Genomic DNA, 27,082 nt, shown 5'->3' with positions numbered 1-27,082 from the left:
TTTCATATTTTTAAACCATTTTCTCAAGCCAGCATGTGCTAAAATAACCCTTTACAGGGTTAATGAAATGCCACTCAGCCTCCCACCGTCCTCTGTGGCCAGAATACAGCATTTGCAACAACACCGGTGGTCTGAGCGGACATGGATTGCATATCACTGCAGTCTGGTTCCAGCATGTTTTAGATCGTGAACACAGCTGATTTGTTTGATTTAGTTATGAATCGCTCATGCAGACACTAATGAAGGCTGAGGAGACATTTCAGGCATTAGATTAAAGTGTTAAAAAGATGGACGCATAGGGAGGAGAAAACTTTTGCTTTCAAGTCTACTAAACAGACACTAGGGGGTGCTAAAAGCAACCAAAACTGCCATGTGTGCGTTTCATAAGTTACATAGAGCCAGCCTAAGTTTCAACAAAAGTTTTTTAAAGACAAAACCATAATGCAACTCATTTGAAGTCAGCGCACTTTACTTCCACTCAGTTTAATTTAAACCCAGTTACAAAAGGGCCATTGGGTGATAAACTATGGGGTGCCATTTGTAAAGTCAAACAGTCATAATCTAACAGCAATATTTTTGGTTATTTAGCATATCATAAGAGAAAAAATTGAGAGTTCACTTTTTCAAAGTCATATTTTCACCATGTTATTCATACATTCATAAATGTTAAAGTTTCCAAATAAATATTTAGATAGCACGCTAAATATTTAATTTATAGTTAAATATTTATGTTGCAAACTAAATATTTAGGTCTGATCTAAATACTTAGTTTGTAAAATAAATATTTAATTCACTAACTAAATATTTAATTTACTAATTAAATATTTATTTTGGAAATAAATATTTAAAATTTAAATTAAATATTTAATTTGTAAATTAAATATTTTCCAAAGAAATATTTAGATCCCAGCTAAATATTTATTTTCCATGATGTTATTTAGCTCCACACTATAGTTTATATTTTTGGGTCAGTCTTAAATATTTATTTCCCAAATACTGATTTTGCAAACTAAATGTTTAGCTCCAAAATAAATATTTAGCTGGGATCTAAATATTTATTTCGGAAAATAAATATTTAATTTACAAATTAAATATTTAGTTCCAAAATAAATATTTAATTAGTAAATTAAATATTTAGTTAGTGAATTAAATATGTATTTTACAAACTAAATATTTAGATCATACCTAAATATTTAGTTTGCAAAATAAATATTTAACTGCAAATTAAATATTTATCTTGCTAACTAAATATTTATTTGGAAAATTTAACATTTATAAATGTATGAATAACATGATGAAAATATGACTTCGAAAAAGTGAACTCCCAATTTTTTTCTCTTATGATATGCTAAATAACCAAAAATATTGCTGTTAGATTATGACTGTTTGACTTTACAAATGGCACCCCATAATAAACAAGTCCTTTTATGAGATTTGATGATATATTAAATCCTTTTAAAGTTGACATTATTATGTAATTAAAAGTAAATTTGAGCATTATTATTATTATTATTATTATTATTATTATTATTATTATTATTATTATTATTATTATTATTATTATTATTATTAAGTACTGGACTACCAGGCAGGTTAGGTGAAATGGGCTAGTGCCTGTCGTCACCGAGGGTGAGACGGTCGGTGGGGGAGGGATGTGGGAGGGGTTGATGGAGGTAATAGTGCCGAGTTTAGCTCTTTGCAACATGATCCGCGGAGAGGCCGGGCTCTGCGGCGCTGCATCCTGCCCCTCCGCACCACATGGAGACCGGATAGAGCCTCGGTGAACGTGGGCTGATAAAGACACGGTTTACCGTCTTCCTGCTCATTCTGCTGCCCGTGAGGACGCGAACATCAGCAGCTCCTGGCGGATGGGAGTCCGAGTCATGGAGGTGACGGGAAGTGCGACTGGTGCCTATTGCGGTCTGCGTCAAACCTCCAGGAGATGAAGCCTCTTGTGCCTCTTAAAGGACTTTTTGGGTTTGCTTGTTTATTTGTTGTTGCGGGAGTCTATGTTAGTAAACATCCTGCTGAGACAGTGATGGTCTCCTCATCTTCTGCCGCTCAGAGGCTCCCAGCATCTGCATTGTGAGAAGTGGGAGTGGGCGTTTGGAATATGCAGATAGAAAAAACAACAGGTTGAGCTGTTGGATTTAAACCAGTCAAGCCCATCTGGATAATTTTTGTTGTTGTTGTTTTTGTTGTTTTCCATTATGAGTTCGGTGTTTTTCTCCGACTGCCCGCCCGCTCCGGTCTGCAGCGTCCCCACCAGCGCCCTGCGTAACGACCTGGGCTCCAACATCCATGTGCTGAAAACCCTCAACCTGAGATTCCGCTGCTTCCTGGCCAAAGTCCACGAGCTGGAGAGGAGGAACAAGCAGCTGGAGACCCAGCTGAAGCAAGCCCTGCAGCGGCCGCAGTGCCGACACCCGTTCGGCCGGGAGGTCGCCGTGCAGACGGACGGTCCAGAGTCCAGACTACCGGGGACCATCTGGAGTTTCACCCACATCCGGAGACAAGGGGAGCGCTTCGAGACCCTGCACGCGCCCGGGGTGACGTGGACGCATCCGGACGGAGTCGGGGTCCAGATTGACACCATCACCCCAGAAGTGAGGGCTCTGTACAACGTGCTGGCTAAAGTCAAGCGAGAGAGGGACGAGTACAAGAGGAAGTGAGTGAAATTATTAGCAATTTTGGGAAATTAATTCAAGCAATAATCATAATAATAATTTTAAAATGGGACCTGCCACCTAGCACAAGATAATGGCCATGTGTTATAGAGGTCCAATTTTGGGGTGGTGTCAGGGTGATGGGGTGACGTTAATCATAATAATGATGATAATAATAATAGTTATCTTTATATTCAAATAACCTTTTGTAGAATTTGTGTAGTTTATTTGTAGTTTTTTCCCAGTTAAGTTCTAATATTGCAAAATGTTGGTGGTCAGTCATGTGATCACGTGATAATTTGGGAAAGCAAGCATAGCCATCTAGCCAGAGCAACGCGAATGCAAGAGTCCAAAGGAAAAAGTGTTTGTCCCAAACACGATCCTAATCAGCAGTTTAATCCACGTTTAGCTCTGAATGAATGAGTTGAATCAGGGTGTCTGTGTGGCTTTCTAAACTCAGCCACACGTCCACCCATCTGGCACCAGCCGACTTTAAATCAGACCAACTGTTGACCTCTTGGCATCGTCTGGCCCTCACAACATCTGCCAGTGCTGCAGTTGAGCCCACAAGAGCCGGGAGTGGTTCGGATCAGGCCCATATAACTCTGTCTCCTAGTGCCTGGTTATAATTAAAAATGTCATCTCACTATTTAAATTTATTTTGATCTACAACAACCCCTCAACAGCTTCACATCTTTTAATCAAGTGTTTTTAAAGACCAACAGGATAAAATAAAGCCAATTTGATGACAGAAGTGAATCATCTGATTTACCCTCAGCGTTTGCCTCGGTGGATGTTTTTGGCTCTTCCTTATCTGGAAGACCTCTGTCTCCTTCACAGAGTCCCACTTAAGCTGATTCATACGAACTGATCCGCTTTTCTCCCACACTTCAGAGGAAATTCCTTTGCATGCCTCAGTTCTCCCTGAATCCTAGCTGTGTTACCTTGGGGACTCACAGCAGCCTCCCAGCCTGGACCGTACGTCACCGCCTGGCCCATTTGGCTGACTTCACCACAGCAGGAGCCGTTCCAAGAAACGCCGGCTTCTGTTCGCCGTCGTGACTCAAGCATCGAGGCATTTTTACAGGCCTCTGTCTGCGTGGTGAGGTCGACCACTGACTTCCCCGTGAGTCACTGACTCATTCACACAGAATGCATGTGCTTCCCCCACTGCTCTGGGAAACCAAATATTCTGTCCTGCCCAGTCCTCCCCGTAACCCAGCTCATCCCTTCTTTTTGTGCGTTTGTGCTGGAGGGGAAGATGACTGGCAGCAAACTGGGACAGGAGCCAGCGGAAACATTCTCTAAGTGAAATCTAAAATGTGGATCTACTTTGCCAAAAATAAAAGCTTTTGACTCAACAAGTAATTGCAACAGTCAGATTTAATTAATTAGGGGTTTGGTTAGTAAACATATTCAGTCTAATAATAATTCAGCATTATTTCTGAAGAAAAGAGGGTTTCTTTACTTTTGTTTTTCTAAAAGTAATGTGGAAAAGTGAGAAATCAAACATATTTCTTGCTTCTTTGGTCACTGATCTCCCCTCACACAGCTATAAGCTCGGCAATTGCACGACAGAGTTCTGTACTCGGTTGTTTTCTTTCTCTCTTGCAGCTTAAATCCTCTTCACAGTCACGTTTAAGCATTCAGTCCTTGCCTGAACCTCGTCTTGCTGTGCCTTTTCTGTCCCTCGCTCTTTGTGCTCAGCCATTCCTTCACTCCACCCTTCATCAGCCCCCCCATCTCTCTGTGTCAAATACAGACTGCTTTGTAAGACATCCTGGCTCCCAAATGGTCCCCCCTCCCAGCTCAGCTCTTCCACACAGTCCTGTTGATTTATTGAAGTATTAAGAGTGTGGACACACACACGCACACACACACACACACACACGCACACACACACACACACACACACACACACACACACACACACACACACACACACACACACACACACACACACACACACACACACACGCACAGATCAATGGGCTTGTTTCTGATTCGTACCATGAAGGACTCAGTCACTTATTTTCTGTCACTTTGTCTTTTGTCTCAATCCGATTGGATACTATTTCGCCTACTGTGAGGATAAACAGTATGATTCACAAGCTACATGCTAAAGAAGCTAATATTCACTTGAAACACATTTTATTATCAGGACAGTAAAGAAAAACTACAACATTTTCCACGTCATAATTATTAGGGGTGCATCTGCTTTTTTTCCTGATATTTGTGTTGTCTTGTTTTATTGTTGTCCTGTTTTTAAGCTTCTATCTTTTATGTTCTGTTTTTTTCTGAATGGTTTGGAAAATGTGCTATACAAACACATTTTGTGTTGACGTCTTATACGATATACATATATAGTCTAACTCCTAATTTTCAATAACGATACAAGGAGCCAAGTCTCCTCCCATTCTGGTCGGTTCACGTGTCCCCGGAACAATGCAAGTGTAGGGCTATAAAAGCTATTTTCTAAACCGCGTTGCCTCACACCCTGAATCAGACATGTTGTACTTCAATTTACATAAGAAGCAATTATGTGCATTTCGACTGTGTCGGTCACGTAATTTAAATTTTATTAGCTTGTAAAAATTTGTAATTGAAATACTACAAATCAGAAGTCACATATTTGACATCCCCACTTAACCTCTTCTCCCCAGTGTTGTTGCTACTTTCCACATGGCCAGATTTATAGTGGTTTTCTCAAAGTTTGATGCTCCTTTTGACATACTGGAAGAATGACTTGAAGCTCGCTAAACTCTTCTTCCCCATGTCTGGTTTGTTGACGTCAATTTCGAGAGACAAACATTTGTAGTGCTCTACGTATTTTCACACAAAACCTAAAACAACTTTTGCTGCCGTTTCAAAGATTGTGTCATTAAAATTCATGGACATCATGTGTGAAATCCATGGCACATATCAAACAGAATTAGAAAAGTCTTTACAGCCCCATTGACTTACCTTCATTTTTTCTTCTTTCCGGGGACCCATGGTCTGGAAGTATGGGTGTGACTTAGGCTCCCTACTGACAGCTCCCCATGCCTATATAAAATGAAAACTAAATTATTTTAGGTAACTAACATCACACATCAATAAGACTGAGGTACAAACAAAACCTCAAATGTCATTAAAAATAGCTCAGGACATACTGTTTTGAAAATTCTAATTAATTTGCATCGCCCTTGGAAGTATCTGAACTGGTTCATTTATCATTGCAGCTTTTATTATCATTTTCAGTCTGACAAACAGAAATAACTCATTTGAATTAGTGGGAGGAATTTACATCAAACTTATGATAAGCAGCACGTTATTTTCCCTTTAGAGGTTAGTTCTATGTAAAACTGGGACTTTTATTTTTCAAATATGACTTTTGCAAATAAGTTCATTGCATTTCACCTAACCTTGAAAATCTGGGATTTAAAACCACTTTTTAAACACTTAAACACACACTAGCGTTCTAATTCTCTGCTTTGTTATCAAACAAATCAAATATTTATTCAGAGATTCAATTCAATTCAAGTTTATTTATATACAAATCACGACAAGAGTCGTCTCAAGGCACTTCACATAATAAAGCATTCCAATTCAGGTCAGTTCATTAAGCCAATCAGAAAAAAGTTTCCTACATAAGAAACCCTGCAAATTGCGTCAAGTCACTGACACTAGTCAGCAATCCTCGTATTAAGCAAGCATTTAGCGACAGTGGAGAGGAAAACTTCCTTTTAACAGGAAGAAACCTCCAGAGGATCCTGGCTCAGTATAAGCAGCCATCCTCCACGACTCACTGGGGATCGAGAAGACAGAGCACACACACACACCAACACCAGCCCACCCACATACAAACACACATCCACACACACAACACATATACTAAGTAATGTTTCTATGGTTACATTGTGATTTCTTAGTAAATATTGTATTTTGTGAGGGATAAACTTTATTGTATTTATCCTAGTGAATCTATAATTAAACGGGTAAACTAGTAGTAGCACATTCAATGTCAAAAAAGTAAAGTGTTATTATCAGGAGGGGGAGAATGTTTTTAAATGATTAGCAAGTGTTCAAGATGATGGCCCCCTCCATGAGGCCACCACAGCTCAGCAGAACACCATTGTAGCTTCTTCTGGGGAGAAAAACACTTAGAGAAAAAATAAAGTTAACAGCTGAAATAGCAGGAAATAATACAGTTAAAGAGCAGATTGTAGAAGAAAGTAGTAGAGTGTGGAAAGTGGTCAGTATGTCCTCCAGCAGTCTAAGTCTATAGCAGCATAACTACAGAGATAACTCTGGATAACCGAGCCTTTTAGATGGAGGCATGTGATGTGATGATGGAGAGATGTGGCTTAAGTCGGAGTAAATAGAATAAATACACTCCCCAGAATGATTTGTAGTTACATTTATGCTTTCTAAAACGTTGGCTTTTCTGTACCTCTGTGTGTATCGTGTTGGGTTTTCTGTTAGCAAAGTATTACTGGATGTTCATCACCTGATAAAATTGGAGTCAATCCAATCCAAGATGGCTGCCATAGATCATCAACATTACCAAAGACAACAATGGCTCTAACTCCATTAGTTTTACACATATTAATGTCAAATTTTATGTTAGTAGCTGAGAGTCATAACACATTTGCTAATGTTTTCTTGTTAATTTCCACTATATAAATAAACTTAATTCAAGCGAATGAAAATAATAACTTTATTGATATTTAGAGATGTGATCAAAGTTATCTAACATACTCAGTTTCTAGAGTGTATCAGTTTGAATGTTTACTTTGTAAAGTGCCTTGAGATGCCTCTTTTAATGAATTGACACACTATGAATAAACAAAAATTGAATAGTTTTGTCTAAATCAGCTGCTAAAATAACAATTTTATTAAAAACACAACAGTAACAACACAATTTTGTAAAAATATATTAGAAGTGGCATGGAAAAAAAATCAGCTGCGTCATTTCTCAACAGAATAGTTAAAAATGGTACCATTAAAGGCAGTGGGTGACATGGATTCCTTAAAAAAAAGGTAGAACTTTAGATATTTTAAAGTTCATTGCTCAGGAATGTGTTAAATGACCAAACTCCATTAACTAAAACAGAACACACAACAGAATGTTCGTGTGTAGTTTTGGATTTGGAAAAACGTGTATTTAGGACATTTCCCAACATTCTTCACTAATCTGTGTCTTTTTTAATATTCAGATTACAACAGTGTTTCTTTATTTTCATTATCTTTAGCAGAGATAGCTGGAGCAAAGGTTAATTGTGACTATATCAGCATTTTTAGCACAATTGTGCAAACAACTATTTCAAACTATAAAGGGTAAATATTCAGAGCAGGGGAGAGGAAGAAAACAGTGCAGTACTGTTCACTCACAATGTTCATAAAACCAGACAATGAGCTAATTTGCAAGTCCACTTAGAGCCACAGTGTGCTGAATGTGAGGTTAGCCAACACAGACAACTGATAGCACTCTGCAAGCTGAGAACTGATAACAGGTGCGGCAGTCAGAGACAGTTGTCTCTTCGACCTAAAAGGCAAATTACACATTTGTTTTGACTTTGCATGGATTATTTTTTTTTTACCAGGAAGTATTTTAGATGTCTTCTTGTAAATAACTGGACTGTCAGATAAACAGGGATTAAAGGGGTGGAAACTTTTGCATCTGAAGTTATGCAAATTTGTTTCCAAAGAACAGTAAAAAGAGGAATAATCAGAGACGAAAGATAAGCACCCATAATTTCAGTGACTCTTGTTTGCAAGCTTTTAAGCTGAACAAGTCTGTGGGACACAGCTGAGCCGTGTCTGAGACACGCAGAGTGGTTTGACTTTGAGTCTCATGTCTTTTAGAAGTACAAATGAAGCTGTGATGCATTTGGAAACTGGAGATTCCTCCTGATTGCTCAGAAGTTCTACCTGGATGTTGCATCCATCCCTGAGCAGACGCCAAACGTCTGCGCTCCTGGATCACCCGAACGTATAGCGAACAGTCTCCGAGCCTCCCGGGCTCCTTCTTCCTGCATCAATAATTCACACGCAGCAGCTGAATTTAGCGTGCGGGTGTGTGGATCAATGCTTTGAGATTTTAGGAAAGGCAGTTTTTGAGGCTTTGATCTCTGGCTGTGTGCTGCTCAATAGTAGGGCAGAGTCTTTTAGAGCACGCATGCTCTTTCAGAGGCAGAACTGATTAGCAAACAGGTTGAGTCTACATTGTGTGATCCAAATATCATATTTTCCTGATGAAGAGACCAATAAGCCTCCCCTTCTCTCTCTGTCTCTGACCTGCATTTCTCTTAATCCAGGAAAGGATTTTCTCTAAGCCATCTCCTAGCACGGAGACTTCCATGTCTAGTTGGCCCTGCATGCAGTTGCAGAGCTGAATCCAGACCTCTTCAAGTGAAATCACTTCTTCACAAAGCCATTTTGGATTTTTCTTGGGAATTTGTTGTCGGGAGGCTTAGAGGTCCTCTCTGGTCCATAGAGAAAGTATTTTGTCATAATCATCTTTAGGAAGCAGGATTTTCTTGTGTGGAGCTAATTCAAAACAAGAAAAGTCTTAATTCTTCACTTTTCTGTTGATGGTGAAAGTTATTTGTAATTCTGTAACATCTGGACCAAAAAAAAAAAGACCAACATCTTATCATTACAGATAAATGTGCATAAGCAGGTCCTAAATAAGAAGCTCCACTCAATCCTGTTGGATAAGGTTTTCACAAACTACAGTGCCGAGCATTTTTGACTTTTATGAAAACACATCAGCTACCTTTAAGCGCTTTTGTTCTCTGCTGAGCTGGAGCCTCTGACGTAGGAGGATGGAGAATAAAGAAATATTGATAGAAAGGCCGTAACATCACTGGTTAGGGCCTTTCTTTGGACTGATTCACTTTAAGGAACATTGAGAGAACGGGTTAATAATTTTAAAACAGAAGTGACCAACTATTCCATCTGTGATGAAAGACAAAATGTAGATTTTAGTGATTTTCATTCCAGTTTTCTTGAGCCTTCAGCTCATTGAGTGCATGTGTCTGAAGCTGCTGCTGTGCACCTGTGGTTGATTATTCATGGGTATTGATGCAGCTGAGAGCAGTGGCACTCTGCCTTGTTCACAAGTGCAGGAATGCACCTGTCTTGCAAAAAAGACAGAGTTCCGATTGCATTTAGAGTTCTTGCAACATTTGTAAATAAAGTTAAAAGTAAAGTCCATAATTATCCTTCCAAACACTTATTTACTCTTTAACTATTTAACAAAGACCTTTCCTTCCCTTTAGGCCTGCTGAGTTATAAAACCTCCTGCACCTTTTTCTCAAGACCTGCTGATGCAGCATGCAGACTAAACAACCTCTATTTCAGAAGCTCGTTATTGCAGAGGAAATGTTGTTTAGCCTGCCACCTCACAGACCAAACACACCATCAGTTGCATGCATTAAATGTGGCACACGTGCAAAATAGGAGGCTGGCGTGTGAGAGTCATGACAGCAGCGATAAATCTGACTCAGTGCTTTTCTGAGGTTGGCCTTAAAATGCAGCCTGCTGGACTCGTCCTGCCCTGAAGCTCTCAGCTAATCTTAGGCCTAGTCCACACGTAGCCGGGGTTTTTTAAAAACGAATATCCTTCCCTCCAAAAACTTGCATCCACACCACTGCGTTTTAAAAACAAACTCTGTCCACACGTACCCGGATAAATACGATGTTAAGGACATGCCAGACCTGTAGGCGGCAGTACTTCCCCCATTCTTAACCTCGTCCTTCGTCTGTGGTCTTCCGCAAGGAGCAGTAATTCCGCTTGCAAAAACAAACAAGCAAAAAGCGCTTGAACAATTGATGGATTGGGTAGTGACAGAGCGCAGATCTGAGGGCATCCATGATGTCGGCTAGTGTAAACACAGGTCGCAGAAGTGATGTCAGCATTTCTTTGTCACGGAAAGTGACGTTGCTGACCTTAAATCTCCGGTTTTGTCTGTCCACACGCAGACACCCAAAACGGAGAAAACGCAGATCTTCACTTTGGCCGGAGTTTTTAAAAAGATCCGTTTTCGTGTGAAAAAACTCCGTTTTCGTGTGGATGACAGGCCAAAACGTAGAAAAATATCTACGTTTTGGCAGATCCCCGGCTACGTGTGGACAGGGCCTTAGGCAGCAATTTAACTATTGTTATTTGCTAAATGTTAACCCTCTCAGGCTCAAAATAAGTTTTGATAAAAGGATGAACAACTAAGTCCTTCAGGGGTACTTGTGAGTTAAAAAATGCTCATGAAATACGTATGTGGAGTAACCAGGTAGGTAGGTTTTAACATTGCAAATCTGCAACACCTGCCTCCAGAGGGTTAATAATTGTATCTAAAATTGCTTAAGGTTTTCTATCTCTGTAGTTAAATTATGATCGTGCTTTCTCATAATCATCTGAAAAACATTTAATTTGGTTTACACATTCTTTTTTAAGTGAAAACTTTATGAGCCTTTATGATTAAAAATGAAAACAACACATTTTTATTATATTTCAGAAAATAAATCTTTTAAAGAAACGGCTATATCTTTATTTTTTCAGACTCAGAATGTCAAAAAAAAACAACAAAAAACAAACTAAGGTTTGCATGGTGTCAAAGATAAGGGCCGTTGCCATAGCAACACAGATCTGCTGGCGTGCCTCTTGATTTGTGGTCACTCTGACCTTTGATGATTCTGCACTTATTCTCAGTCTAAATGACTCCCCAGGTGTTATTTCTGAATTTAATCCTGCAAACAGTCGACGTCGCATGGACGTTACAGATCATGTCGATATTGAGTCCGTCTGCCCAGACCACGTCTGTAGGATGTCCAAACAAGGTCTTTGCACAGTGGGGTGTTTTCCATGCAGGCTGAACAGGAAAATAGTCTCCTACACCTATCTCCTGCGCAAGCTTCTGAAAATAGATGGTGAAACTCTAGGATTTTAAAAGCCTGATAGGTCTACATCACACTGTCCTTTAACATTCATAGACTCACCCGTCCTCTGACTCGCAACAGGAAAGGCTGTTGTTGGTTTAGCGTCCAGGAAACAGCAGAGAACGTCTCAGCTAGAGGAAGCTAACCATTTACATCACATGGTAGAACATCTTCAGGCTAGTGTTATTTGTGGAGATAAAACATCCATGTTGCAAAGCAAATGGAGTCAGTCATCGAGTCGAGTTGCTGTTAGCCAATCAGAGGCGAGACGTTCCAATATCAGGAAATAAAACTCAAAATCCTGCGTCTGAAACTCAGCTCTGTTGTTATAATTTTCTAGTTCCTGAAACTGATGCACCGGAGCTTTTTTCCCCCGAGGTACGACTTACAAGGCATTTATTTCTACTAGAGATCCCTGCAATTGTATTGATTAAACTAGCATTCAGCACCTTTAAAATAATTTTCCTTTACCTTTTTTCCAAACTGTCTTTTCTCAACACGCATGATGACAATTTAATAAATGCGCCTCATTGGTTGGATTTGCTGCTGAGCGCCCTTTCATTCAATCGGACAAGCTCAATTAAAGCATCAAGAAGCAGGTGTGTGTACTGAGTGGAACAAAAAGCCATTTGTGCTCTGCGGTGATGCATCATAGCTCCATGATGTGTCACATAGCTTCACTGCACACACCCTGACCCATGAGGATTTGTGCCAAAAGTGAACATCGTCCACCTCAAATGAAGCGCTCCCATTGTAGCTCCGCCCAGACGTGGCCTAGGCTTGCATGTTGCTGTTTGCACTTTTATTCTGACACATTTGGAGGAAATTGCACAAAGCAGCCTTATAGATGATACGATTAAGTGTTAAATGTCTTTGTGTATGTTATGGCAATACTCTGGAGCCTAAAGCTGATGCGGTTGTGCAGTCACATGGTTTAGGGTTAAATGAAAATCAGCATAAAGATCACAAACTAACAGCATAATGTGTTGGATTAGGGGTGGGGTACATTTGCAGTGTGGGATGTGAAAACTGCAAAGAAAACAATATTTCTGATGCAGCATCGACTGTTTCTGCCAAAAAAAAAACCAGAATAATCAGTGATTTTTATATAATACATCTAAGAAAACAGCCTCACTTTCAGTTATGAAACTCTTGTAGACAGAAACTCTTTTATGTCTCTGCCAAATCTTCCCAAGGCACACCAAACTGCCAGCTATCACAACTATAAAAACAATTAACTCTGGGTGTTTAAATACCAGCAGCACCTTTGCAAGTCTCTACAGTTTGAAGAACCAACTCTTTACAATTATCAGACCTGTTAGTATGAAACTGCTGGTAATTACTTTGGAACATCTTTGTGTTTGTCGCTTCTCTAAAGTGTTTTAGGCGAATCTACCCTCAGGCCAGACAAAAAAAGGATTAGGATTGGCTTCAGGGAGTTAAGTAATAATTTACCTGAATGCAGCAAACAAATAAAAGCTCTCACGCCTTTGTTTTGAGGAAAAGTCAAGTTTGCAATGTTCCAGAGCAAATGGGGGATTATAGGGAGGGTGGATCAGCCTGCGCTTCATTATGGTTTTGTCTTGAAAATCAAAAACAAAGTTTGCATTCCCTCTAGATGTTTTCTTTTTAATTACAGACATGCCTGAACTTGCTTCTCAAAACTCCCAGTCTGGAAACTCAAGAGAAGTTTTTCCACTGAGTGAATTTTTACTGCAGGTTATTTGTTATTACATGATGTCTAAGGCTTCTGATGATGGCAGGAGATTCTCCCGACACAAAACAAAGATTATAGAAGATTCAAGTGAGCTTATATATACCTCCATATGTAATAAATCTCATTCAAAGAAACATATGCATTTATTCTGTTTGCTTTTTTCCAAGTGTCCCAAGTCATAAAACTAATTTCAATATCATGATTAAAAACAAATTGCAGTAAAATTGTTTTATTTCAATCAGCATGAAAAGCCTGTTTAAGGTCAAAGGTCAGACATTTTCCTTCATGATTTTTTAGTAGAGAGAATAATTCATGGTTACGTCAGTTTCTAACAAGTGGTCATAAAGCAGCAAAGCAGCCCCAGACCATCACACTACCACCACCATGTCTGACTGTTGGTGGGATCATGTAGTTTTTCTGAAATGCAGAACCACTGTTACACCACATGCAACAGAATGCTATCTCAAAACAGTGAAATTTTCCAGAACTTGTGTGATTCTTCATTCTGACCTTTGCAATTGGTTTATAAAGTCTTCTAATGAACAGAAATCAGAATGCTGAAGCATGCACAGTTTATAGTGCTTATTTATCACGTTCCACAGATAAAGCTGCATTTTCTGGAAACTGTGTTTCACATCCGAAGGGTTAAAGATCAGCTCAAATCCAAGTCTTTGGAAGAGCAACATTCATAACAGAGTTCCAAACAAGAAGGAATTCTTTCATTTATGAAACTTGGATTTGTGTTCCACCTCCAAACAGGCAATGTTAGCAATAATTCCAGGAAGTCATTTGCATACATATATCAATATCAGTTTCCTGAATCTATTTTCACTATAAAGGGGAAATTTAATTAAAACTAAGTGAACAAAGATATGTAAATATATTTAAATGATAAATATAAAAATGCATGTGTTAGTAGTTATGGGGGGGGGGGGGCATCATAAGCATGCAGGGGCAGCATTGAAGAGCAGCACATTTCCCTTGTTAGCGCCTGCATCATGTCTGAGGGTCGTGTTGAAGACGGTCGGTCATTGAAGGGTGAGAAGCAGAAGAAGAAGAAAATATCATTTCTATAGCGCCTCTCAAGATAAAAATCACGAGGCGCCTCACAAAAACAAAAAATGTAAAAATATAAAAGATAATTTAGAAAACGGTTCAAAATGTTTTTAAAATGAGCAAAAAACAGACAATTGTGATTAAAAAATGTTAAGAAAGAGAGAGAGTGAATAGGAAAGAGGGAAATCAGTGGATCCTGAGAAAGGTGGAATAGGTGGGGAGAGCAGAATAAAGAGAGAGTGGTGAAGAAGGTCATACAAAAGCCAGCTTGAACAAGTGAGTCTTCAGCTGTTTTTTAAAGGAGACCACTGAGTCCACTGATCTCAGGCTCAGGGGGAGAGAGTTCCAGTCTGGGGGCCACAGCAGCAAATGATCTGTCACCTTTGGTCTTTAGCCTGGTGTGCTGCACAACCAGTAGGCTTCATCACTGGACCTCAGGGACCTGCTGGGGGTGTAGGGACTAAGAAGATCACCAATGTAAGATGGTGCTTGTCCATGTAAGGCCCTATAGACCAGAACCAGGATCTTGAAATGAACCCTGAAGTTGACTGGCAGCCAGTGAAGCTGGAGGAGAAGCGGGGTGATGTGGGTGTGTTTGGAGGACTTGGTCAGAAGCCGAGCACATGCATTCTGAACCACCTGTAGAGGGTTCAGGGAGGTTCTGCTCAGACACGTGAAAAGAGATTTACAGTTGTCTAAGCATGAGGAGATGAAGGAGTGGATAACTGTCTCAAGTTCAGAGCGAGACAGAATGGGACTCAGCTTAGCAATGTTCCTGAGATGGAAGAAGGAAGAGCGAACAGATGAATCATCTACCAGCACACCATCATCCTCTGTGAGCTATCATGACTAATGAGCCAGGAATTCATTTTCCTACATATCAGATGCTAGTTTCCATGTGAGGAAGTGGTGTGATTAAAGATAGGACGGTGTGATGGTTATGGGTTATTTATCAGGGTCAGAGTGGGAGATGGAGCTGGGTGGAGCAGAGAAATGAATGAGCCTCGACCTTGAGAGGGCGTCTCTTTGATGGAGACCCTCGTGTAGCCAGATGGTGGGCTCCTGAGCTGCTTTGGGCTGATCCATTTCATGTTTGGTTAATGTGCTACACATGTCTCTGTGGAGTCAGGGGGAGGCTATAGTTTACAGAGCGTCCTGACATTCAGTCGATGACCAGCTTTACAGTTCTAGTCAGATAAAGTTTGATTTGCTCTGATATTTTATTTATTTATTTGCCTCAGAAACTCCTGTTCCCAGAAAGCGCCTCCTTAAAGGCAAAGATTCTTGTAACGTAATTCTGTTGGATTTGGAGAAAAATAGAATCCTGAATCCTGCCGTCATTGGGAGGATATTCAGACACACCTAGAGTGAGTCGTCAGGAGAAATCACACGTGTTCTGCAGCTTCATATGTGATGGATCAAAGATGTCAGCTGCATACAACCGCCTCAACAGCATGAAGTGTTTGTTCTGTGTGTTCAGATGATGTATTGATCCTGTCTTCTGTTAGCAGGCAGCACTTCCTGTCTGGATGATGTCAGCTAGGAGGATGTGGATTGTAAGACTTTGGCGATACGACATTTATCACAATACAGACGATGCGGTTTTACTAACAGCCAGATTATATTTGTAAATTTTCAAACACATCTAGTGTTATCGGATTGCACCACACAAAGGCAAAACTGTAAATAAATAATTGATACAGTGCTTATCGATTCAGAATTATAACACAAAATATCGCAATATTTCAATGTATCAATATTTTCTTAAATCCCCACTGTGGCAAATATATGTATTATGACTTTTAAAACAGGCTGGTTAGATAATAACGTAATGAGCAGTCAACATATTTATCCATGTTTTATTAGCCCGGCAAGCCACCCTGTGTATGTGAATGTACTGTATAGACTGGCCACGACCCAACAGAGCTAAGTCATGGAGCGTAATCTACGGTTGTCTTTCGAACTGTCTCTGCATGCTATTGGTCAATGAGCAAAGTGACGTAGTCACCGCTACAGATGTCAGTCAGCTGGGCTGTTCGCCATACACTGTCGAAGATGCAAATACATCCTTTTTCTAAATAAAGGACTTCAGTACCTCTATCTGCTCTTGACTAGTTCAAAGTTGATGTCAAAGCTGTTTCAAAAGAGCCAACGCCGTCTTTGGTGTTTCACTCAGTCACACTAACACCACCAAACCGATTGAGCGCTGTGATCAGCACGCCACCAGCCTGTTCAAGGCTGCCCACGTTCCAGTGGAGCGCGGCTAGACCAACGTGCAGCGCTAAATCATTTAGCTTCTGCTACGGTCTGCCTAGATTTCTGCTAAAGTTTTGTATTTTTAGACTGATTTTATTAAAGGTAAATATTTCACTAAACTTTATAAATCTTAGAATTGAAACACAAAATATTACAAAACCAGCATAAGATAGGCTTTTGGTAAATTACGGAAATAGAAACGTTATCATTTAAAATGAGTTGCTTTGGGAAAAGTAGTGATCAGTCACATTCTCACAGGAAGTCAATATCTGAGCTCTTCCACGGATAACACTTTCCATTACTTCACATGGTTCAAACGGGATGTTGTCTGGCTAAGATTTTATTCACATTTAGCCACAAAGTCTTTGTAGTTTTATACCTAACCACACCCCAACGCTCTCCTCGTGGTCTTTAAGGTATTTACTGCCTGTTACATAAAGTCCATAAAGTTCTTTGGAAGTTGAACATCGATCTCACTAACGTCGGATCTTCAAAAAGATCATTCCTTGTTCCATTTTTGATCCTACTAATCTTAACTCAGTCACAAAATAGTTGGCATTACATCATTGCAAGATACATAATTAAGTGTTATCCAAAAGGAAAGCTCGAGGACATCAGTGCATCAGAGTTGGACGAACGCACGGTGCGTTACGACCGCTCTGTGTCCTCAGGCGCTCTGACGGGAGAAGGGTTAGCCAGCTCGCGTGCAAATGTAATTCCCAGACAAACTGCACAAGGGAGGGAGTGTCGGCTGGCAAGTGCTGCAGGAATGCTATTGTTAATCACACACACACAAAAAACATTCATGGGACTTTATCTGTTTCATACGAAGGCTGTTCTCTTCCTGAGTTGCTACTTCTGTCGTTTTTGTTGTATTTTTTGTTTTCACTGTGTTTTCTGGTTGTACAAACATATGTGCATTGTCACGGTTTCTGATTTATTTAATCCTCTGGAGGCAGGCGTTGCAGATTTGCAACATTAAAACCTACCTACCTGGTTACTCCACATACGTATTTCATGATCAATTTTAACTCAGAAGTACCCCTGAAGGACTTAGTTGTTTGTCCTTTTATCAAAACTTATTTTTAGCCTGAGAGGGTTAAGGGAGACATCAAAAAAAGATTCAGCAGAAGACAACAGCCTGAGATGACAGAGGCTCCAACCCTCCTGCTGCTTTTGTCCTTGTAAGGAGACTCCCAATGTTTTCATTTTGACTCAGTCACGACAAAGTTTCAGGGAGATCAGAACCACGGCTCAATCAAAAAAAGGACGGATAATGAACCAGCAGCACGCTGTAGACATGTTTAGATTAGCAGCTTTTATGCTGTAAAACATCTGATTGTGTGGACGCACCTGCAGCTTGGACGACTCAATTATCTTTGACATATTGTTGATGGAAAGACGCCTTCCCCATCCCTCGTGTGCATTTACTTTTCCTTTCCAGTTCTCACTCACCGTTCAGGTGATAACTGTGAGATCCGTGGTGCGCTCATAAGGAGTGACAACACCAGTGATGTAAATGCTGTGAGAGCATGCATCTGCAGAGGAAGCGGTGCAGCTGTGAACTCCTGTGAACTCTGCCCGAGTCCTGCGGCAGACCGGCTGAGTGTTGTGGACACAGTGAAGCACCAATGCCAGCCTTTTTTTTTAGGTTTCAGAGTGAGCTGGCAGACTCTGCATAGGAATACTTCCCTCTAAGTAGACAGGGAGTATTCAGCAGAGTTTAGCTGGGAAAGCGACGTACAGTATGTTCTAATTCATGGCCAGCCATGCTGACAGCCAGCTTCAGATAACCTTATGTCTGCCTGTCAGTGAACTTTTGTGATCTGGCATGCAGACGTCCTCCCATTGCCTCACCCAGAAACCCCCTTTTTCCTATATTAATCCTGCTCCGTATGGCCCACAGTGACTCATCCTCCACATGGGTGTCTGAACCTGCCGTCACTTCTTAATGAGTTTCTTCTTCGTTCTGCACGTCCAACCATCTTTTGGGAGGCATGTTTGACTCAGCATTTCTGTTTTTATATCCCACTTTAAAAAAGTCCCGACTGAAGCACCAAGCTAAAGCCTCTGGGTTTCTGTGTGGAATACAAATTGCAAAAATGATTATAGCTGGTGTGCTGCGTAATATTGAAATGACAAAAGGAGAATCTAAGTAGCTAATTGGAGGGTCTGGTGTTTTATTTTTAGCAACACTGGGTCTGAACTCTGTGACTCAGTTGGTGGGGTTGTTTTATTGCATGTGGAGTGATTGTCATCAGATACCGTAGAGACAGCAATGCTCCACAGGGGAGGACTTCTGCGATCATCGTAACGCTGGCATGTTGGTTTGAATAAAACGCTGGGATTGAATTAGCTGATTACTTCAAGGTGAAATGCATTTTGTGGTTCCTTAAAGATCCATCTGTGGGTTTTAAACTGATATAAACTGATATACGTTTATATTGTATATCAGTTATCATATACGGTTTATATACGTATACCAATTTAGGCCTTGACCCCCCCTTCTATAAAGAAAATAAGCTAATCTAAATCATCTTAGGTACCTAACATCAAATATCTCCTGAACTTAAACTTTACCTTTGGAAACTATGACAATTATTTCAGTGTAAGTTTGGCCAGTTGCACCAAACAAACAAAAATGTCTCAAAAACATTGCCTCGGATCAGACGTGTTTCGACATTTTGAACGAAAAAAAGAGTTTGATGTGTAATATGTGCATGGTATGTAAAGGCTGTGTCATTTGAACCTGTACAAATGTCATAGACGTTTGTTTAAATATGTATATAGGGTCTATTTTATGTCTTCTATATTAATTTTGCAGTAAGAGCTTTGTATAACTTAAATTTATCATTCATCTGATAATAAATGGTTTATTTCTGTTTTGTTCCTGAAAAAGTAAAAACCAGAACTGATAATTTTCAATTGCATATTTTAATGTCTTTTGATTAGGAAGTTTTAGGCTTGAAGTAATTTGGTAATTACATAGTAAAAATATATATTTTTTAAAGGTCTTACTTAAAGCTAGGGTATGTGAAAGAAAATATCAATACACTGAAATAACAGTATAACTGTTGGCAGTTTTTATCGCCTTCTTGTGATGAAATGAGATTTAGCGATGACACTGGATGTGTACTGTCAAATTGAGCTGAACGACGATCTACTGTTTCCCCATCAAAGTTGTGGTGTCAACCAACGTGCTCACCAAAGCTGCCTTGCCATGATCCTGACTGACCCAGGATCTGTTGTGTATTTTACAAATCAGAAATTTCCTCTTGGTTTTAAAAGTGTTACGGCGTTAGCAGTGAGCGGGCGGGGGGTTAGTAGTGCATCATATCACCAGATTCTTGTCTATACACACCCCTACTTAAAACATAATTATAATCCTTTGACAATATTTTGGGGATTCACGTTTTCAAAAACAAATATGTAAAAAGTCTCATTTTGCACTAAAGCTGATTTAAAAACAGAACACTTGAGTAAATAGCTGTTGCACTGTATTGGGTCTCATGACGGTTCCATAGCGTGTGAGTCTAGTTGTTACATAATGCATTGTTATCAAAAAACTCGTTGTCATTGGAGACACACACTCCAGACTAAACAAAAGAGAAATCTACCACAGCTTACTTAATGCAAAAAAACTAAATTTGCTGCAATCAAAAATAATTATAGATAATTTAAAAAAACATTCTCTAATTTTGTTACTAACTATTGATCCCTGACAACATAAACTTTCCAGTTGCAGGAAATGAATAAGTTTTCACCCCACAGTAAAAAGGTTGAATGTTCTCCCTGTGCATGTGTGGATTTTCCCCGCTTACTCCAGTTTCCTCTCAGACCAATGCTTGTTCGGTTAATTGAAGACTCTATTTTGATCACAGCTGCTTACGATTAGCATTTAGCGGAAATCCTGAACGAAACCTCACAGAGACGCATGTTCCTTTTTCTGTTTCACACAAATCTGCTTTGCCATGAATTTGAGCCATTGGTTATTTAGTTCTCTGTTATTTCACATCATTATCATAATAAGTGACTCCAGTTTGGACACATTTCAGGCTCTTCTATTAATGTTGAACTGTTGCAAATGAGAATTACATCTCCTCAGACCTGAAGGAATTCAGTCTGTGGTAGTGAATCTCCACCCTATACTTACTCATTCAAAAGCCTTTTCATGAGCAATGTTTGTTTGTGCTTGTAAAAGACCAGCCATCCATTCGTCCCTGTAGTTTTTATTTAACTGCTGAAGACAAAAGAGTGAAAACAGAGGAAGGGAGCAGGGGTGACACCACACTGTCAAGAGAGCCTTGTAATTGGAGATGGGAGTATCATTCCACGAAAGGACCATGAACCCATATGAGAGGTCTTTGGGGAAGAGGACCCAGTGCTAACTGACCCACCTTTGTGTGTTGCAGATGGGAGGAGGAGCTGTCCAAACGAGAGCAGCTGGAGTCCACGGTGGAATCCCTGCAGCAGGTCTGGAAACATAAACAATAAAACATCCTGCTAACACGAACATACACAAATATTTGACCTCTCGCCAAAGAAAACTAAAAATAAGTAAATTGTGATCGTGTACACAATAAAAGCATGGACTGAGCAGGGCCGGAGTGCATATCACATTAGAATAACCTGATTACAAACCCATCGGAAGAGGCTGCAGAACAAGATACAATGTAGATGTGAACATCTGATCTCACCAGCGGTCTGCCATGTTTCTGCCGGAGCAGGTGGAGGCAAATACAATAAAATAAAACTGCACCAGAGCAAAAACCCTTTTCTGTTTCTGCTTCTGCACAGATTGATTTGTAACAGTGTGTGTGTGTGTGTGTGAGACTGTCCTGGACTCTGGGTAAGCAAAAGGCTCGATAGCATGGCGGGGAGGGGGAGCCGCCCTCCCTCATGGGGGCTTTATTTTTACAGATTACACAACTGATGTACAGGAAAGGTAGAAAAGTGTTGCAAGTAAATTTAGTGCAAACCAACATTTATTAGAAGATGGCCTGGCACTTTATTACAGCGTTTGACCTTAAAACCATTCCCTCAAACACATTTTACTTAGAAATTTGAAAAGGTCTAAACATTCAAGCTCCCTTTAAAGCAGGTGGTGGCGGTCTTGGTCCTCGAGGGCTGTCCAGCAGGTTTCAGTTGTTTCTCTGCTTAAACACACCAGATTCGATCTGCTGGTGATTAACAGAAAAACGCTTCTGCAACGCAGACAACCTCACCAGGGAGACATCCTAAATAGATGCCCGTGCCACCTCAACTGGCTCCTCTCGATGTGGAGGAGCAGCCACTCCCGGATGGCTGAGCTTATTGCCCAGCCTCTAAGGGAGAACCCAGCCACCCTGCGGAGAAAACTAATTTCGGCCGCTTGTATGCACGATCTCGTTCTTTCAGTCACTACCCAAAGCTTGTGACCATAGGTGAGGGTAGGAACGTATATCAACCGGTAAATTGAGAACTTCACCTTCCAGCTCAGCTCTCTCTTCACAACGACAGATCGATACAACGCCCGTATCACTGTAGTCGCAGCACCAATCTGCCTATCGAGCTCCTTATCCAGCTTTCCATCACTCGTGAACAAGACGCCGAGATACTTAAACTCCTCCACTTGAGGCAGGACTTCAATCCTGACCCGGAGAAGGCATTCTACCTTTTTCCAACTCAAGACCATGGTCTCGGATTTAGAGGAGCTGATTCTCATCCCAGCTGCTTCACACTCGACTGCAAACCGCTCCAGTGAAAGCCGAAGATCACGTTCTGATGAAGCCAACAGGACCACATCATCTGCAAAAAGCAGAGACCTGATCCTCAGGCCACCAAAACGGATGCCCTCAACACCTTGGCTGCGCCTAGAAATCCTGTCCATAAAGGTTATGAACAGAATCGGTGACAAAGGGCAGCCTTGGCGGAGTCCAACTCTCACTGGGAACGAGCTCGACTTACTGGCGGCAATGCGGACCAAGCTCTAACGCTGGTCATACAGGGACCTAACAGCCCATATCAGAGGGTGTAGTACCCCATACTCTTAAGTATTTATGATCACATTTAAACCTTTATGTGCTCCCTCAGGGTGCCCGTGAGTCTTCAGAGGTCCAGGACTCGCTGAACGAGAAGGTGGACAGACTGAAAGCAGAACTCGTGGTCTTCAAGAGCCTCATGAGTGATGTAAGTATTTGTTCAGCACCAGGATGATGTCATAATCACTTCCCTAAGCTTGACAAAGCTTTTCTTTCATTGAGTAATAAAACTCAAAGCAAATATAGATGTACTAGCTGCATCGAAAACTGTTTTCCTAAGAATTAGGAGAATAAAAGTTATTTATTTGGTTTATTTGAGCAGCACACACACCCTCCCTTCCGTCCTTCCTTCCTCATTTAAACTCCTAACCTTTGTAATCCTTCAAGACAAGGAATCATTGAAAAGAGCTCAAATAGCAGTTTTAGATCAGAAACTCTTCCTGTTTCGGTATTGTTCCCTGGCAGGTGTGTTCTGGTGTGAGTATGGCTGAAGCAGAAAGCCCACTCACAGCTGCCGTTTTCTCTAACATTGCTTTGTTGTATTGTTGTCATTTTCATCCTCTTCCTCTTTACTTTAACAACTGTTAAAGCTGAGCTTTGATTCTGTTCCTTACTTCCTCTCGTATATGCGCATGCAGAGACGGGTAAGTGACTAAACTCTGAGGACTTCTTCTAGATGACCTGGTGTTAAATAGTGAGCTGTAGACGTGATCCAGTCTGTATGCTGTGGCTTTGGTTTTAGATATAGTGAGTGACACACCTGTCATTTCACAGCAACAGGGGTGGTCCTCTAGTTATGGCTACTGCTGGACCAGGGATACATGTACAGTCTTAGTATTTGCCTCAAAATAGAATCTGACATTCAATTCAGTTTGTTTATATACCGCCAGGTGTCATTTAAAGGTGTGGAACACTGAAAAGCCATTTTTTTAAATCTTATTTGTGATTCTAATTGGTGACTGACTGTTTTTCATGCAGGCTGAACATGAAAATAGTCTCCTACACCTATCTTCTGCATTTGCTTCTGATAGAAAATAGATGGTGAAACTCTAGAATGTGAATATCCTGACAGATCTACGTCAGACATAGAACAGGGCATAGCGCCATGTACACAAAATGAAGTTAAAGGTGCAGTATGTAAGAATAAAGTGAGAATTTTACAGTGAGAAAATCCCAAAAGAGCCTAATGTTTCAGTCATTTAAGAAGGAAGGTTGTACTAAAACATCTTTCATTTCCAGCTGGCTGCAGGGATTGTCAGTTTTTCTCCTTTCAAAACAAAGAAGGAGGGACATAACTACTGTTTACCATCAGTGAGTGTGGGGTTGTTGTGTCTCCTGCGAGCTAATGCTGTAGCGCCGACAGCTGTAATATGACGATGGCCGGCACAAAGCTCCAGTGGTTGCAGTAACCACATTTTATCACAGGATGTCATTTTTACTTCATTTCTACATAATGCACCTTTAACCCACTGTTCAAAGGCTTACAAAATAAAGAAATATTAATAGAACTGCCAAAATTCATTAAAATTGCAATTAAGAAGTCACATTTTCTTGAATAAATTGGATATTTATCTATATTTTTCTAAAGTTTAACTAGTCAACAAAATGACTGCAAATGAAATAAAGCTAAAAACATTCCCATCCTACATAAATCTCCTCAGGGTCTTCGTAGAGAAATTGATTAGATGTCATTTAAATGCTCTACCTTCCCTTTGCAGCAAATGTCTGACCTGGACTCTAAGATCCAGGAGAAAGCCAGGCGAGTGGACATGGACATCTGCAGGCGCATTGACATCACAGCCAAACTGTGCGACGTAGCGCAGCAGCGCAACTCAGAGGACATGTCAAAAATGTTCAACGTCAGTCCTGCCAGGTCGCTCCCAGATAAGGTGCACTTCTCTCCACCTCGACTTACGTTTTGCTGCTTTGTTAGAAAAAGCTGACTGGAAATGCTGCAAAAAATAGTAATCCATCTGTAAAGGAAATATTAAGCTCAAATGAAAGTGAGCTGCCACATGGTGGCAACTGATACCTCAGCACCAGCTGATCATGCACTTAGTGACCTCTCTATGAGGTGCCAGCCCAAAAATATACTCGTAATCATACGTATGAAGAGATGCAAGTGAATGTACAGTAGTGACCTCTTATGAACACTCAGTTTAAAAAAATAAAAGTCAGTTTTTTGCTTCGCAGGGCACAGTGGCATGCTGCAAGAGAAAAGAGCATAAAGGCGTGTCGGATGAGGAGAATTCAGAGATGGACGTCAAGCCGATAACTTCGGAGGAAGAAGTTCCTGGATCGCTCAACATCACGGATGAGATGAAACGCATGCTCAACCAGCTGTAAGACACCATCTTCATCAGTCCTGCTTATCCTTCAGAAAAAGACCTCCGTGTTCCTCAATACTGGTCTAGTACTTTACTTCATTTCCCCCTGCTGTTTAAATGAAGCATTGCACCTAACAGACAGCATGCTATTTCGATTAAACTCTTCTTGTGCAACGATGTAATTATTAAGTGGCTTACGCCCCTTTGCATGCAGCCGTTGCTGAATTTATTGGCTGTTATACTTTTCTATACTTTCCTCCCTCTTCTTCTCTCTGTCCTTCCCCTTCTCTGCCCTACGCAGACATTGCTCAGATAACTCCTTTGTCGCCAGGCGCGAGACGTTCGAAATCGACGACGACTGCGACAGTCTAACGTGGGAGGAAAACGAGGAGACTCTGCTGCTGTGGGAGGACTTCACCAACTACAACGTGCCGTGCACCATCACCGCCGCTGCCACCACCACCGCAGCCTGCTCAACCTGCAATGGCAACGGAGAAGCTGCTGATCCGGTAAGTCTCGTCTTTAAAACAAACAGAACACTTAGACAGAATGCATTCTTTTAAATGCACACAAGTCCTGGATTAACCCTGCTAAGTCAGAGTGTAAATCATTGCTATGAATGCAGTGCAAGACATAAACTCATGCATGATAGATGAGGTCCGTCTGTGTTCTCTAAGGATTCCCAGGATGGAAGTCTTGGCAGCCTCATTGATGAAACAGAGTCGATATTTAGGAACAGAGAGCAGAAGTACCAGGAGACCATCGGCCAAATTGAGGTACACAGATCTGTAAATGATTTTAAAATGTAATCTAAATAAGTATGCTAGGAAACAGGAAGTATGAGTTTAGCAAGGAGTCCAAATAATTTAGCTTGATTGTTTTCATGCCAACAGACCTTTGCCGATTTCTTTTCCCCTTTCTTCTACAGTCCCACCTTTCAAGCCTTGTTCAGTTTTACTTCTGACCCCTCATTGGCAACTAGTCTACCGTAAATTACATAAATGCCAATGTATATCTACATGGTATGCTAGTTATTATAATGGCTTTTTATGGTGCCAGCCGACAGAAGACAGGCTGCATTCAGAGACAACAGATCCGTCACCTAAATGTTTCCCTACAAGAACAGAACCAACAACCATCAACAGAAAATGTAAAACAATTCTAAACGACAAGCATTCTGTCTGTTGAACTAGGCACCCCTGTTCTGGCTTTGCTTCCTGTTCAACTGATCCAAGCCGAGAACACACAACTCATGTTCAAAGGATGTTTAATGGATGAATCAGGATCCATGTGGGTTTTGTCCCATCTCCTAGAGTCTACCCCAAACCGATTCAATCCAATCATTAAAAACAGGCTATTCACAATGATTGGATGGTTTTTCTAGGGCAGGGGTAGACAACCCCGGTCCTAGAGAGCCGCAGTCCTGCTTGTTTTCCAGCTATCTTTGTTTTTCCTGCTGTTGACTACCTGGATCAGGTGTGTTCAGCCAATTAGAAGCTGCAAGTTCATGCATGGCTGGAAAACATGCAGGACTGTTACTCTCTAGGACCAGGGTTGCCTACCCCAGTTCTAGGGTGTTGCATTTCAGAGAGGATCAAGATTCTTCTTATTTTTTTTAATAAAACCTTTAATTCATTGGTAGATATTGGTATGCAAAGCACATTTCAAGCAAAACGGCAAAAATAACTCCAGAAAAACATCTCACACTGCACATTTAACAGACCATGTTTCGTTTATGATACAAAACTTTATTTTTACATGTGACATCTTGACTCCTGGTAACTATTTTTCTGTTCCTTCAGATGGAACTGGCAACGGCAAAAAGCGACATGAATCGCCATCTCCATGAGTACATGGAGATGTGCAGCATGAAAAGAGGCCTCGACGTGCAGATGGAGACCTGTCGACGGATGATTAAAGGGGGCAGGAACTCTCCTTCTTTCAGCTCGGTGGCTAGCAGCGACTCAGGGAACACAGACGAGATCCAGGATGAGATCTCGGACAAGGACGTAGAAACTGAAGTCCCAGTTAGTTGATGGTTGCACAGCTGGGTTTGATCCTGTCTCCTGGTGTTGGCCCAAAGTAATCAATCACGGGTTTAAAAGCGTGCCGGGCTTCATC

General features: G+C 40.8%; 2 protein-coding genes across 3 annotated transcripts in view; one reads left to right on the top strand and one right to left on the bottom strand.

Moving 5' to 3' along the window:
* mrto4 (MRT4 homolog, ribosome maturation factor) overlaps positions 1 to 21,089 on the bottom strand; it is a 25,547-nt gene extending 4,458 nt beyond the window's left edge. The window contains exons 1-2 of the mRNA XM_015959066.3: positions 21,012 to 21,089; positions 5,631 to 5,711 (exon numbers count right to left, since the gene is read on the bottom strand). The gene's annotated coding sequence lies outside the window, so the exon portion shown is untranslated. The remainder of the gene's footprint in view (positions 1 to 5,630; positions 5,712 to 21,011) is intronic.
* iffo2b (intermediate filament family orphan 2b) lies at positions 1,984 to 27,082 on the top strand. Of its 2 annotated transcripts, none has more exons than XM_015959064.3 (8): positions 1,984 to 2,668; positions 21,027 to 21,087; positions 22,687 to 22,782; positions 24,353 to 24,523; positions 24,828 to 24,976; positions 25,293 to 25,470; positions 25,639 to 25,737; positions 26,764 to 27,082. In XM_015959064.3, the coding sequence occupies exons 1-8, from the start codon at positions 2,211 to 2,213 to the stop codon at positions 26,995 to 26,997; spliced, it is 1,446 nt and encodes a 481-aa protein (XP_015814550.3). In that variant the 5' UTR covers positions 1,984 to 2,210; the 3' UTR covers positions 26,998 to 27,082. The 2 variants fall into 2 exon arrangements, with proteins under 2 accessions (XP_015814550.3, XP_015814549.3); XM_015959063.3 differs by having other exon boundaries at positions 25,263 to 25,470.

Source organism: Nothobranchius furzeri, chromosome 3 (assembly GCF_043380555.1).
Source record: "Nothobranchius furzeri strain GRZ-AD chromosome 3, NfurGRZ-RIMD1, whole genome shotgun sequence".
Taxonomy (NCBI): Eukaryota; Metazoa; Chordata; class Actinopteri; order Cyprinodontiformes; family Nothobranchiidae; genus Nothobranchius; species Nothobranchius furzeri.
Note: the sequence above shows the minus strand (reverse complement) of the source record. Positions and strands in the feature narration are given on the sequence as shown.

Excerpts from the sequence above, each read along its gene's own strand:
- iffo2b (XM_015959063.3), top strand. The coding sequence starts at position 2,211 with ATGAGTTCGGTGTTTTTCTCCGACTGCCCGCCCGCTCCGGTCTGCAGC. Across the intron at positions 21,088-22,686 it reads CGGTGGAATCCCTGCAGCAG|GGTGCCCGTGAGTCTTCAGA; the intron begins GTCTGGAAACAT and ends GTGCTCCCTCAG. Across the intron at positions 24,524-24,827 it reads CCAGGTCGCTCCCAGATAAG|GGCACAGTGGCATGCTGCAA; the intron begins GTGCACTTCTCT and ends TTTGCTTCGCAG.